General features: G+C 69.4%; 5 protein-coding genes across 5 annotated transcripts; 3 read left to right on the top strand and 2 right to left on the bottom strand.

Moving 5' to 3' along the window:
* Positions 1 to 113: 113 nt before the first annotated feature.
* Positions 114 to 7,189, top strand: MICPUN_57394 (predicted protein; the record flags this gene model as incomplete). Its single annotated transcript, XM_002501114.1, has 2 exons — positions 114 to 167; positions 236 to 7,189. The coding sequence occupies 2 exons, from the start codon at positions 114 to 116 to the stop codon at positions 7,187 to 7,189; spliced, it is 7,008 nt and encodes a 2,335-aa protein (XP_002501160.1).
* Positions 7,190 to 7,261: 72 nt separating this feature from the next.
* On the bottom strand, positions 7,262 to 8,673 carry MICPUN_57393 (dehydrogenase; the record flags this gene model as incomplete). Its single annotated transcript, XM_002500682.1, has 1 exon — positions 7,262 to 8,673. Exon 1 carries the CDS (start codon positions 8,618 to 8,620, stop codon positions 7,262 to 7,264), a length of 1,359 nt encoding a protein of 452 aa, XP_002500728.1. The 5' UTR covers positions 8,621 to 8,673.
* Positions 8,674 to 9,384: 711 nt separating this feature from the next.
* On the top strand, positions 9,385 to 10,329 carry MICPUN_97210 (predicted protein; the record flags this gene model as incomplete). The annotated part of the gene is made up of 1 exon (XM_002501113.1): positions 9,385 to 10,329. One exon carries the CDS (start codon positions 9,385 to 9,387, stop codon positions 10,327 to 10,329), a length of 945 nt encoding a protein of 314 aa, XP_002501159.1.
* Positions 10,330 to 10,624: 295 nt separating this feature from the next.
* MICPUN_57391 (hypothetical protein) lies at positions 10,625 to 12,099 on the bottom strand (the record flags this gene model as incomplete). Its single annotated transcript, XM_002500681.1, has 2 exons — positions 10,625 to 11,829; positions 11,997 to 12,099. The coding sequence occupies 2 exons, from the start codon at positions 12,097 to 12,099 to the stop codon at positions 10,625 to 10,627; spliced, it is 1,308 nt and encodes a 435-aa protein (XP_002500727.1).
* A 104-nt stretch (positions 12,100 to 12,203) lies between these two features.
* Positions 12,204 to 12,875, top strand: MICPUN_57390 (predicted protein; the record flags this gene model as incomplete). The annotated part of the gene is made up of 1 exon (XM_002501112.1): positions 12,204 to 12,875. One exon carries the CDS (start codon positions 12,204 to 12,206, stop codon positions 12,873 to 12,875), a length of 672 nt encoding a protein of 223 aa, XP_002501158.1.
* Positions 12,876 to 12,927: the final 52 nt, after the last annotated feature.

Here is a 12,927-nt window from a genome sequence, read left to right as displayed (position 1 = left end):
TGCGCTTTGACCGCCCTCACCGCGTCGACACGACACAACGATGGGCTCCTCCACCCTCCGGAACCTTCGTCTCGCCGGATAGAATTCCCAGGCCCATTTCAGACTGTTTGCCCATGGGCACCCCGGCGCGGAATTCCATCCCCAGCCCGTCTGACTCGGATGAGAAAGTGCGCTTGCGACCGTTTATTCGATAGTTTATTCCTGGTTCAGACGGGTCGGCGCCGTGGTTTGAGAGATCCAATCAAGCACCAAGCTGCCAAGTCCCGAGACGGTGAGACCGGGCTCGACTGACCGTTCTTCTCCCAACGGTTGTGGTTCCCGGACACAGCGGTCGCGGGCGGTCGCGTGGTGCGGAGGCGCGGGGCGCTCCGACCATGCCGCCACCCGCGCGACGCCGCCACCTCTCGCCGTGGGTGAGCCCCTCGAGTCCCCTCGCCTTCCCTTCCGATCCACGCGCGCCGCCCGTCGCGGCGGCCCATCGTCGGAACCGACGAAAAGTGCCCACTCTGAGATCCCCCCAACCCACACCCGTCCCCCGCAGGTTGGCTCGCCGCCGCACGGTCCGAACCCCACGGACGCGCGCCTCGCGACGCGTGGTCGCACCGCCGAGGAGCACGAACTCGACCCGGCCTTGTTCGAGCGCGCGGCGGTCCGCGGCGCGCGCGCGCGAAGACGCGATGACGACGACGCATCGCGAGGAGGAGAGAGCGACGCCTCCGAGAGGGACGACCGCTCCGTGCTCAACGACCCGGCGGGTTTCTACCCGGAGGAACCCGCCGCGCGCCGGGCGTACGGGCGCTTACTCAGGCACCGGGCGGACGCGGAAGAGCGCGCCAGGCGCCACGACGAGGAACACGACACTCGGACCCCATCCCTGACCCCATCGGATGACGAACGAGCTTTGTTGGAATCCGTGACCAACCATCTCGCGCACCGCGGCGTTCCGGGAAGGACCGTCGGCGAAACCGCGGCGGCGGCGGCGAGGACGCGAGCAGCTAAGGCCAACGTCGCGGAAACGGCGGCGTTCGTCCGAGCGGCGGGGGGAACCGCCGGTGTCGGCGGCGTCGCGACGGATGCGATCGCTCCGTCAAACTCCGGCGACGACAAATTCAACGTATACGACGGCAACCGGCGCGACCTCTCGCACCTCCGCGGGACGCTTCGAAGGAGGGACGACGTCTGGGTGACGTTCACGAAGATCAAAGAACAGGTCGAGGCGGTGCTGGCGGACCCTGAGGCCGTCAGGTGTCCGCACGTGGTGGGAACCGATCGAAACCAATGGCGACGCGCGCCGCACGTCGCGGTGTCCGAACGGGTCGCTCCTTCCTCGCGTCTGGAAATGTCTGGAAGAAGTTCTGGAGCTCCATCTTCCGTGATCGCGAGGGGAGGGTCCGTGCGCCGGAAGGTGTACTGCGCCGAGTGCTGGGAGAAGATGGAGGTGAAGAGGGCGGCGTCCGTGGTGCGGTGCGCGGATTGCGGCGATCGGTTCCCGCTGAGTAAAACGGCGCCGTTCCCGGTGCGGCGAACTTTAGGCTCGTCGGCGGGCGGGGAAGATATCGTCGACGTGTGCTTTCTGTGCGCCCCGGGGTGGGAGCCGAGGCGGGCGGAGAAGGCCGCGCGCCGGGGGCTCGCGAACGATCCGGCGCGGTGGAACGCCGAGGATGCCGCCGCGGACGCCGCCGCCGCGGAGCTCAGGGCGATGCCACGCGCGGATCGCCTGCGTTTATTGCACGCGACGCTCGGCGGACGGATGACGAGGACGGGGTCGAAGAAGAAGATGAAAAAGGACGACGGGGACGAGGACGATGATGACGATGAGGAGGAGGAGGAGGAGGAGGACGGCGCGGAGGCTGCGCTCGATCGTCGGCTGCGCGACGGCCCCGACTTGTACCCCTGGCAGGTTGGCCACCCCGCGCAGGCGAAGACGCGCGATAATCGATCGTCCGACGCGGGATCCATCGACGCGCCCCCGGCGACGATCGGCGCCACCGCGGTGGAGGGAGTCGCGCGCGCGCAGGACGAGTCGTGGGCCGTCGCCGGAGCCGACGTCGTCGCTCGCGGCGCCCCGGGCGCGAGGACACGAATGCTCCCGATTGATCGCTTCAACGCTTCAACAGTCTCCGAGAGATGTTCGAGCTCGCCGGAGGCGCCCGACGTCGCCGACTTTGCCGAACGGGCGATGCGGCGGGCCATCGCGCTCGACGTCGAGGTGGAGGCGGGACCCGCCGAGGTTGAACTCGACGCGAAGGCTCGCGACACGTTCGTGCGATCGCTGATGGAACGCCACGATTTCCAACTCGACGCGGAGGGCGCGAGGCGTTGCCTCGAGACGGTCGAGGACGCCGCCGCCGCCGCCGCTCGCGCCGCGATGGGCGACCTGCTCGTAAACGCCACCGGACCCATAAGCGAAGAGGAAGTCCTCGCGGACGCGCTGCGCAGGTTCAACGACGACGCGGAGGCGGCGGTGGCGGAGGCGGCTCGAGTCGCCGGGGAGATAACAGCAGCGGAGTTCAATAAACGCGCTGAAGTGGACGCCGCGGAGGAGGAGGAGAGGGCTCTCGCTCTGGACCGCCAACGGCTGGAGGACATCCTGGGCCGCGACGGCGGGCTGCGGCGGTACCTCGCGGAGGAGGCGAGGCTGCGCGGGGACCCGGCCGACGCGTACGGTGGCGAGCTCGACGCCGACCAGTCACCGCCCGACCAGTCACCGCCCGACCACCGCGGCGTCGGGGAGCAGGGGAGGGGGGACGACGATAACTTCTGGGCCGACGTGGACATCGAGGACGAGGACGCGGACCGTTTACTCACCGCCGAAGAACGAGAGGAACGCGAGCGGGAGGACCGGGAGAGGAAACGGAGGGAGGCGCGCGAGGCGGAGCGCGCGGCGGCGCGCGCGAAGCTCGAGAAATGGGCCAGCAAAGGGATGGACTTTGGGGACTACGGCGACGACGACGACGACGCTCGCGACGTCGCGAGGAAGGAAACGGAAGGAGAGGCGGGGGACGAGGACGAGCCGGGGGCGAGGGCGAAGGCTACGAAAAAGTCGCCGACGAAAAAGTCGTCGCCGATGCGACCCGTGCGGGCGCCGCCTCCCCCCGTTCGCGCCGAGTCGCCGCCACCCGGTGAGTCACCGCTCGATGTCGTCTCGGAACGGCCGGGCGAGAACGAGGCGTCGGCGGCGAACGTCGAGGCTCCAAAGCCGGTGAATAAGTGGAAGATGGCGCTCGCGGCGATCGTCAAAGGGGACGAGCCAGCGAAAGAGAAGAGGAGGCGACGAAGGAGGAGAGCGGCGGGTGAGGCGACGAAGGCGGCGTTGACGGACATGTTCGCGCGCGCAGTCGCTCGCCGCGAGATTGATCGCGACGACGACGACGAAAAAGAAACGAACGGCGGCGCCGGCGCGGTGGAGGTGGACGCGGTGCACGTCCCGCCGCACCCCAAGCCCCGAGGCGGCGACGGCGGCGGCGTCGTCGACCACGACGCGGGAATGGACGGAGTCACCATCCCGCTCCGGGAATCTTTGCGCAAGATGGCGGCGGAACCCGCGGAAGAAGATCGCGCGGCGTCCAGGACCGAGCGGCGCGGGGACTCGGCGCGGGTCGATCCGACGTACGCATCGACGCGTGGCGGCGGCGGCGAAGGAGTCGGCGGGTGGTCGCACGCCGTCGAACCAGCCGCGTTCCACGCGGCGAGGCCCGGCGGCCGAAGGGCTCGAACGATCGCCGAGTGGGTCGCAGAGTCGGGTCTGCGGGACGACGTTCGAGGGTCCCCGGATCGATCCCCGGCGAAAGCGGCGAACGCGGCGCCGAAAGAGGAAGCGGCTCGGTCGAACCTGAACCTGATCCCAGCCCCGCTCGCCGATCGATCGAGCACGGACCCGCGGAACGACGACGACGACGACGGAGGCGAAAAAAACGACGACGCCAGGATAACGTTTGAAGCGGCGGTGTCCCGCCGCGAGCGACGCGTTCGAGAGGCGCACGCCAGGCTTCGCGTGCGAACTCTTCGCGGCGGCAAAAACAACCCCCGCGCGGTATCGAACCCCGGACCTTCGGACGACGATTCGTTCGAGCTTCCCGACGACGGGACGCTCGCCGCGCTGCTCAGCGGGGGCCAAGTTTTGGGCCGCGTCGACGACCTCGCCGCGCGAGCCGCCGCCGCGATTGAGGCGAACAGACCCAAGGGCGCCGGCCGAACGGAAACGACGGATGAGCCGTTTCTTCCGACGGATGAGCCGTTTCGTCCGACGGACGAGCCTCCCGCCGTCGCCCGGCGGCGCATCGCGACGCTGGGTCTGCCGCCGGCGGACGGGTTCGCATCCGCCGAGCTGGCTCGCGCCGACGGGGACCCGAAGGTTTCTGGTTCGATACCGCGCTCGCCCGCGGAGAGATGGATCGATCGGCACGGCTCGCGACGGACCGTCCCGAAGCTCGTCGCGGGCGCGCCCGTCGTCACCAGTGCAGGCGACGCGTCGGTTCGTTTGGAGGACCCGGAACGCGAGCTTCTCATGGAGGAGGCGAGGCGGGAGAAGACGCGCCGGGTACACGAGGCGCTGCGCGCTCGCGCGCGACGCATGCGCGATAAGGCGGCGCTCAAGGCGGACGAGGATCTCCTCGTGAAGGGGCGGTTCAACATCCAGACGATCGTCCCGTCGCCCCAGACGGTCAAACCCCCGACGAGAGAGGGAACGTGGGCGCGGAAGGAGCGGGAGTACCACGAGGAGAAGGAGCGGCGGTGGAAGGAGGAGAAGATGCGGGTGTCCGTGGCGATACCAATCGACGACGACGACGACGACGCCTCGGACGATTCGGAAGGCGAGAGGAGGCAACGCGACGTCGTTTCCGCCGCGGCGGCCCGGCTGTGGGCGCTCGCCGAGGCCAACAAGCGCAAGGGCACGCGCGTCGTCGGAAGTATCGTCGGCGACGCGGCGGACAAAGCCGTGTCCGACGACGACGACGCGGCTCCCGCGGATAGCCCGCGCCGGTCCCCGCCGCGTATCGCCCCGTGCACGATGTTCGCGGCGGACGAGTTCGCGGCGGAGGCTGGGTTCGACGTGGGGCCGCCGGTGACCCCGGAAACGTCTCCGGAGAGGGAGGGGTCGGCGGGGCTGGTGGCGGTTTCACGCGAGGTTTCACGCGAGGGTCCCGGTGAGTCACCGGGCGGTGAGTCACCGCCCCCCTCCGAAGCTTCCCCGTTCGCGGGAACGGACTCCGAGTCGGGCGCGGGCGCGGAGAATAGGGAGGTCGAGGGCCACGCACGCGAGGGCCACGCACGCGAGGGCCACGCCGAGGACGACGACGAGAAGTGGTTCTCGCACCTTCTCCCGGATCGCGACCGACGGGGATCGACCGTCGAACCACCTGAGCCCGTCGCCGCGCCGACGCCGCCCCGCGCGGTCGTCCGCGGCGTGGACGCGCCGGAAGACACGTCCGTCGAACGGGAAGCGACCGACGAATCGTCATCCCCCACCGCCGCCGACGCCGGGGAGACGCGAGACCGGAGCGAGGAACCGACCGAGTCCGCGGCCACGACCGAGATCGAGGAACCGACCGAGCCTGCGGCCGAGATCGAGGAACCGACCGCGGCCGCCGAGACCGAGTCCGAGGCTAGGATACGCCTGATCAGGGCGCGCGTCGACATGGTCCGCGTCGACGCCAACCGGCGCGCGCGCCTCTCCCCTCGGTCGCGACGATCCGCCTCGAACGCCGCCGATCTGTGGGCCGACTTTGAGGATGACGTCCGCGATCGGCGCGTCGTCCTCGCGGGTTCGTACGCGTTCGTCGATGTACCGTACGACACCGTCGCGGGCCCGAGGGTGAGCCGAAAGGCGGTGCGGACGGTGACGGCGGCCATCCGCGTCGCCGTCGCGGAAGCCGCCGGCGTGACGCTCAGACGGGGACAATCAGCCGGCGACGCGTTGGCGATGACCGGCGGGAAAGAAGAAGACGACGACGACGACGATCGGGTTCGGATCGTGGGGATCAGCGAGGGCATCCCGCCGGAGGACGTGGTGACGACCGGCTCGAGGGACGGCCAGACGCCCGCCGACGCCGATCGGTTCGGAAAATGCTTCGTCGCGCATTTCGAGCTCGAGCTCGAGGACCCGCGCGGAAAAAAATCGGGCCAATCGGGCGGTGACAGGTGGTCCGCGCTCAGGACTATGCACGCCTCGTTGGTGGACGCGTGCGATCTTTCCGGGAAGATACCGGGCATGGGTCGCGGCGCGCTGGTCGTCCGCGGCGCGGGCGACCCGGGGGCGTTCCCGCCCCCCGCGCCGCCGCCCCTTGCGCGCATAATCGACGACGACGACGACGTTCGCTGGGCCGCGGTCAAGGAGATGGCCGAGCCCCCGGAGGACCCAGACGCGCCGCCCGGGCTCTCGAGGGACGCGACACGCGACGACGCGGGAGGAGTCGCGCCGTGGGAGTACCGCCCGCTGCGCGCGCTCCTCGGAAAGCCGCCCGTCGCGTCGTCCGCGGAGTATTATGAGAAATATCCCCACTCGGTGCCGTGGGGCGTACACCGCGAACGGGCGCCGTACGAGCCGAGGTACGTCGCGCCGTCCCTCGACGACGCCATGGACAAGCTCGTCCGCGTCACCGACGCGCACGCGAGGCGCCTCGCGGACGACGACCGTTACAAACCGTTACAAACGTCTGAACCGTCGGAAGCCGAGTCGCGGGCGCGCGAGCTCGAGCGAACGCTCCGCCGAGCCGCCGCCGACGACGACTTCTTCTCGGGCGGGGGGGAGACGGTATCCGCCGCCGCCGCGGCTCGCGGGCGCCGCTCGCTCGCGGAGCTCGACGCGGATGCGGCGGCGGCGGCGCGGGACCTGCGCGCGTTCGACGCCGGGGCTGGCGCGCGAAAGGCGGCGCGTGAGAATGTCATTCACGGGTCGATCCAACGCGAGAGTTTGGAAGGTACGGATCCGTACTTAGTCGCTCCGGGGACGCTCCCGACGGCGACGCGGCGGACGCCGCTGTGGGACATGGGCGATCTCTCCAACGTGGACGACGCGTACGACTTGGAGTACGTGAACCCGCGGCAGATGCGACGCGGGTTGGGAGGGGCGGCGACGACGAAGACGAAGGCGGATTTGAAAGCGGGGAACGAATCAGACGAAAACGACGAGTACGTCAATCCGCGGCTCTCGAGGCTCGGCTCCTCCTCCGCGAGGTCCGTCGCTTGATTCACACCAGCGGAGCGCACGCGACGCGACGTGACGATGGATGAGAGAATAGAATCTTAGGTGGGTATCTTTTTACAACATGTCCTCGTCGGCGTCGAAGCCCTTCCTGCCCGGGGACTGCGGGGCGTCCCCGTTTGTTGTTCCTCCCCGCGATTTCTTCGCCCCGGATCCGTCGTCTCGCTCCGGCGCGGCTCGCGCCCACGCGTCCGCGGGCGGGGGCGGGGGCGATTCCACCCGACGGTTCGTATCCCCGCCGCGCTGCACGCGTCCGTTCGTCTCCGAAGCGTACCCGCCGTCGGCGTACTCGTACTCGTACTCGAGATCCCGCTCGTCCCGGACCATCCAGTCGCCGATGGCTCGCCCCTGGCGCTCTCCCTGGCGGGCGGCGGCCGCGGGAGGTCGGTCGCCGTAGCCGCCGTCCGCGTCACGTCGCTCGTACGGCTGATTGGGGCGCACCAGCGGTATCCCCGCCGCCGCCGGCGGCGGCGCGGCGTAGTAGTCCTCGGAGTAGGTCCCCCGAGTCGGGTTATACCTCGCCTGCTGCTGCTGATACCCCCGCTGCTGATACCCCTGCTGCGCCCACGCCTGCTGCCGCTCCCACTCCGCCTGCTGCCTCGCGCGCACGTCCGCCTCGTAGTAGTCCGCGTACGTCGCGAGGTCGTCCTCCCACGGCGGCGCGGTGAGCTGCAGCCTCTGGAGCAGGCTGGCGCTGAGCTGCTCCACGCGCGACTCCGCGCCCTCGGCCAAGATTATCCTGTCCATGCCCACGCTGAGGATCTCGCCGACGTCCACCGCGTAGGTGCTGACGACGCCCTCGGGGACGATGGGCAGCCCGAGGGCGTCCACGACGATTCGTTGGACCAAGCCGTCGTCCGGGTCGAACTCGTAATCCCGCACCCGCCCGATGTACGTGCCGCGTTCGGTGACGACGTCGCATCCCACGACGGTGCTCAGGCCGTACGAGCTCCACCTTCGCTCCACGGCGGATTCGTCGTGCACGAGGATGACGTCACCCACCTGGCGCAGCGAAGACATGAGAACGTGGTCGACGGCGCCGCCGCCGACGCCGTTGAGCAGCGCGCCGCGCACGTACGGCCGCACGTCGAGCGCGACAACCTCCCACTCGTCCACGTCCACCCACAGGTTCGTCGCGGTGCCCAGGCGCACGCCCGTGGTGCGCGTGACGACGTCCTTGCGCACGAGTTGGCCGCGCGTCAGGGTCACGGCGGGTGGCGCGTAGGCGTCGGGACGTCGCGGCGGCGTTCGGTCGCGGCGTTCGGTCGCGGGCGCCGGTCGCTCCTCCGACGCGACGGAAGTGACCCTCAGAGGCTGGCGGAGCGGCGCCGGGCGACGCCGCGCATCCGTCGCCCGGCGCGGCGTCGTCGACGAGGTGGTCGACCCGAGGCGCGCGCTCGACACCGAGCGCGTCATGGTCGCGGGTGACACCGAGCGCATGTTCGCGCGCGACGTCGATACGCACCGAGGTATCGACGACACACGGACGCGCGCGCAGTGGCCGTCGCCGCCAAATGCGACGAGATAAAGTCCCCGGCGGTGCCTTCAAAAAGTCTCAACTCTTCCCTGGGCTTCCTTTCATCACTCGGTCCGCGAGGTCCGCAAGGTCCGCGAAGGACCGATTTTCGGTCCGCAGACCAATCGCCGGTCGAGAGTCCGGAGTGTTAGACTGGGGATTCCCGGTTCGCGGCGAAACCGAGGTCGAAAATCAGACTGGTCGCCACACACACGAAACCTCAGACGGCACGAGGACGAGCCACGTCGACGGACGCTCCACGCGAGCATCTTGAGGCCTGCTTTTTCCAGTTTTCTCTATCTTCAACCAATCGACGGGCGGTGGCGGTCACTCACGCGCCCCGGCTCGAGCGTCCGCCCCAGGTCGCCCCGCCCCCTCGGAACTCCTCGCGAAGAGTCCGAACCGCCCACTCGGAGTCTTCCGGACACCGCGCCTCGCCCACACGTCGTAAGGACCGGAGAGCCGCGCGCGCGCTCTCTCGATCGGAAACAAAATGGCCGCCACCGGTGCCACCCTCTCCGCGCGGAGCGCCCACGCCGCGCCCGTCGCGACCCGCGCCTCGCGTCGCGCCTCCCGCGCGCGCGCGCCCCTGCGATGCGTCGCGGAGGACGCCGAGGCCCCTTCCGCGGTCGCCACCGGCGGCACCCCCGTGCGCAAGACGTCCATGCTCGTCATCGGAGCGACGGGAACCCTCGGCCGTCAGGTGGTCAGGCGCGCGCTCGACGAGGGCTACGACGTTCGCTGCCTCGTGCGCCCCAGGCAGAACCCCGCGGATTTCCTCCGCGATTGGGGCGCCACCACCGTCTCCGGCGATCTCACCAAGCCTGAGACCCTCCCCGCCGCCTTCGTCGGCATCCACACCGTCGTCGACGCCTCCACCGCGCGCCCGGAGGAGGACACCTACGCCATCGACTGGAAGGCCAAGGTTGCGTGCATCCAAACCGCCGCGTCCATGGGCATCCAGCGCTACGTGTTCTACTCCATCGACAAGTGCGACCAGCACCAGGAGGTGCCGCTGATGAAGATGAAGTCCGCGGTCGAGGAGTACCTCAAAGTCTCCGGCATGAACTACACCGTCCTCCGCCTGTGCGGCTTCATGCAGCCCCTCATCAGCGGCTACGCCGTCCCGGTGCTCGAGGAGCAGCCGCTGTGGGGCACCGACGACGACACTCGCACCGCCTACCTCGACACCCAGGACGTCGCCAAGATGACGCTCGCGGCGTGCAGGCGCGACGAGGCCGTCAACAAGGTCATGACGCTCGCGGGGCCCAAGAGCTACTCCGTGCGAGAGGTCATCGCGCTCTGCGAGAAGCTCGGCGGCGCGGAGGCCAAGGTGAGCAAGGTGCCCGTCCTCGTGCTGAAAGCGACGCGGGCGCTCACGAGGTTCTTCCAGTGGACGGCTCCCGCGTCGGACAGGCTGGCGTTCGCGGAGGTACTCGCGTCCGGGGTCAAGTTCGACGCCCCGATGGAGGAGACCTACGAGATCCTGGGCATGGACGCTTCCGAGACGACGAGTCTGGAGGAGTACCTGGAGGAGTACTTCTCCAAGATTCTCAAGAAGCTCAAGGAGGTGGGTGGCCAGTCCAGGCAGAAGGACTTTTACCTCTGATTCCGCGGGTTGGCGGATCGGGTTTCGGGACTCGCGTCGTGGCGCGCGAGTCGGGTTGGTTGACTCGCCGTCGGCTGGTTGGCGCGAGGGAGACGGAGCTCTCTCTCCATTCTTTGCCTCTCGAACACGCGGGGGGTTTCTTGTAGCAGTAAAATCGCGGGGACGGCGAGTGGTCTTGCATCTTCAATAATACACGCTATAGTACGAAAACGAAGGATACCATCGCGCGCGTGCGTCTCACCCCTCAGCCTCGCGATTATCCCGACGGTTTAACCCTAACCCTGAACCCTCGTCCTCAACGCCGTCGCTCCAGGGCGTCCGTCGCGCGTCTCAAAAACTCCAAAGCGCCCTCGTGGTCCCCGCGGCTCGGGTCCAGACACTGCGCCGCCTCCATCGCGAACTCGTGCGCGAGCGCCATGTCGCTCCTACTCGGGACGTACGCGTCGCTCGGCACCCCCTCGGCACCCCCTCGGCACCCCGAACGCGACGGCGGCGCGAACGCGGCGGACGCGTCCACGCACCCGTCGCTGTCGCTCCCGTTCCCGCCCCCCGTCGATTGAGTTAATCCTTGAGTTAATCCGCCCCCGCCTCCGTCGCTTCGCCGCCGCGGCTTGGGCGCGGGCGCCAGCCTCCCCGCCTCCGTGCTGCGCTCCGCGCCGTCCACCTCCACCACGTACCCCGGCGGATCGACGCTGGTGTCCACCTTCAGGACCCTCGCGAGCTTGTATCCGCCCTCCCTCTCCCGGTACAGCACCGCGTCGTCCTCGCGGTGCGGCGCTCCCCCGTTGCCCCACTGCGGCTCCCACCGGCTCCCGTCAGGGTCCGACGTCCGCGGCGACGGGGGTTCCATGGAGGGCGAGCGGTGACCGGGCGGGGGCGGCGGCCGCGGCGGCAACGGCGCGGCGGAGGGAGGCGGCTCGGGGGTCGAACGCGGCACGGCCGCGTGCGGGGGCGTCTCGACGGCGAGGGACTCGAATCGGGACTCGACGGACACAGCTGGCCGCTCGGGCGCGGGGGGCGAGCGCGGCGCGGCCGGCGGCGGCGGCGTGAACGCGTCGATCCCCCCCCTGGTTTCTTTCGGAGATGAACCGCCGCCGTGTCCGTTGACGGGCGACGGTTGGCGTCCCGCGTGCATCGCCGTCGCCAGGTCCCACGCGCGCCACTCCGCGTACTCCCGTCGCGCGCGAATGTCGTCGTCGCACATTCCGGCAAACGACGATTGATCGAGCGCCGCGAGGAAGGTGCCCGCGGCGCTGAACGCCTCGACCTGCGTCCGCGTCGGCGGCGCGTTCGACGTCCCCGACGCGTTTACGTCGTTTCTGTCCGCGCGCGCGTACACCGAGAGCGCGAACTGCCTGCACACGGCGAAGTCCGTGGCGGGGTCGACGAGCCCAGCCTTGGGCTTGGTCGCCTCGAGATTGGCGATGAGACTGGCGAGCACGCGGTGCGGGCGGCGCTCCGGCGGCGCGGCCATGCCCAGCTCGACCGCCTGCAGTCGACCTGGAAGGTCGTTCGCGAAGGAAGGGACGCGGGTTCAGGGGCGGAGGTGGGAAATTCGGGGCGGCGGAGGGCGCCGCGTGGAGCGATGCGACGGCGGGTGGGGGGTGGCGAATTGAGCGGGCAAGTCGACGACGACGACGCATGAGATCTCGCGGGGGCGCACTCACAGTAGTAGGCCATGAGCGAGTTGTGCGCCTGGATCTCGTCCGCGCGCTTGATGAATGGCGCCAGCTCGCGTGGCGTCCCTCCCGCGGACGCCGGGGTGACCATCGCGCGACCTCGCGGGACCCTCCGTCGCTGCTGACTGTGCCCGAATAAAAGTTATTGCGTGACCTCTCGCGCGTCAATGTGTCGTGAGGCATTTCCTCGGACGCATGGCCTCTCTCCAGCCCCCGCCGAATTTCGAGCGCCGCCCCGGGCGCGGAGGCGCCGACGGGGGTTGGGACACCGTCAGGAAGTCGCTCACCCCGCCGACGAAGGAAGAGATGGAGGAGCTCGGGCCGTTGTTCGTCGGGCGGTGGGAGACCGGTCCGACGCGCCAATGGTTCGCGTGCTTTCCCGTGGACGTCGACGCGCGGTTCAACACGTACGCGCCGAAGGGAGGATCCGACGCGCCGTACACGTCGGACGCCGAGGTCGACGTCACGTGTTGCTGGTGCGTCGGCACGCACGTCGCCAGCACGAGCGTCACGTCCGACTCCGGGCTCGCGTACCAGGAAACCGCCCACGGGCCAAACAGCTTCCACCTCATGCGGTACAAGGCGACGGGTCACGCGAGCGACGCGTCGGGACGACGGACGGTGACGTACGAGGGCATCGGCCAGGCCGGCGACAATCAGCGCGTATCCGCCGTCTCCACGTACGCCTTCGACAAGTTCGGGGACGCGTCCATGACGTGGGAGCAGACGGCGCCTTCGAAGATGACGATGAGATTTCGCAGGGTCTCGAGGTACCCGGACGAGCGGATGATGTCCGATAAGTTTGCCCGGAAGAAGAACGAGCCGAGCGCGGCGAAGCTGGGAGCGATGACGCAGAGCCGCGCGTGAGTCCCTTCCGCGCACGCGTGTACGTACGAACGCGGAAGAATGACTCGTCTCA

The sequence above is a fragment of the Micromonas commoda genome, chromosome 3, assembly GCF_000090985.2.
Source record: "Micromonas commoda chromosome 3, complete sequence".
Lineage (NCBI taxonomy): Eukaryota > Viridiplantae > Chlorophyta > Mamiellophyceae > Mamiellales > Mamiellaceae > Micromonas > Micromonas commoda.
Note: the sequence above shows the minus strand (reverse complement) of the source record. Positions and strands in the feature narration are given on the sequence as shown.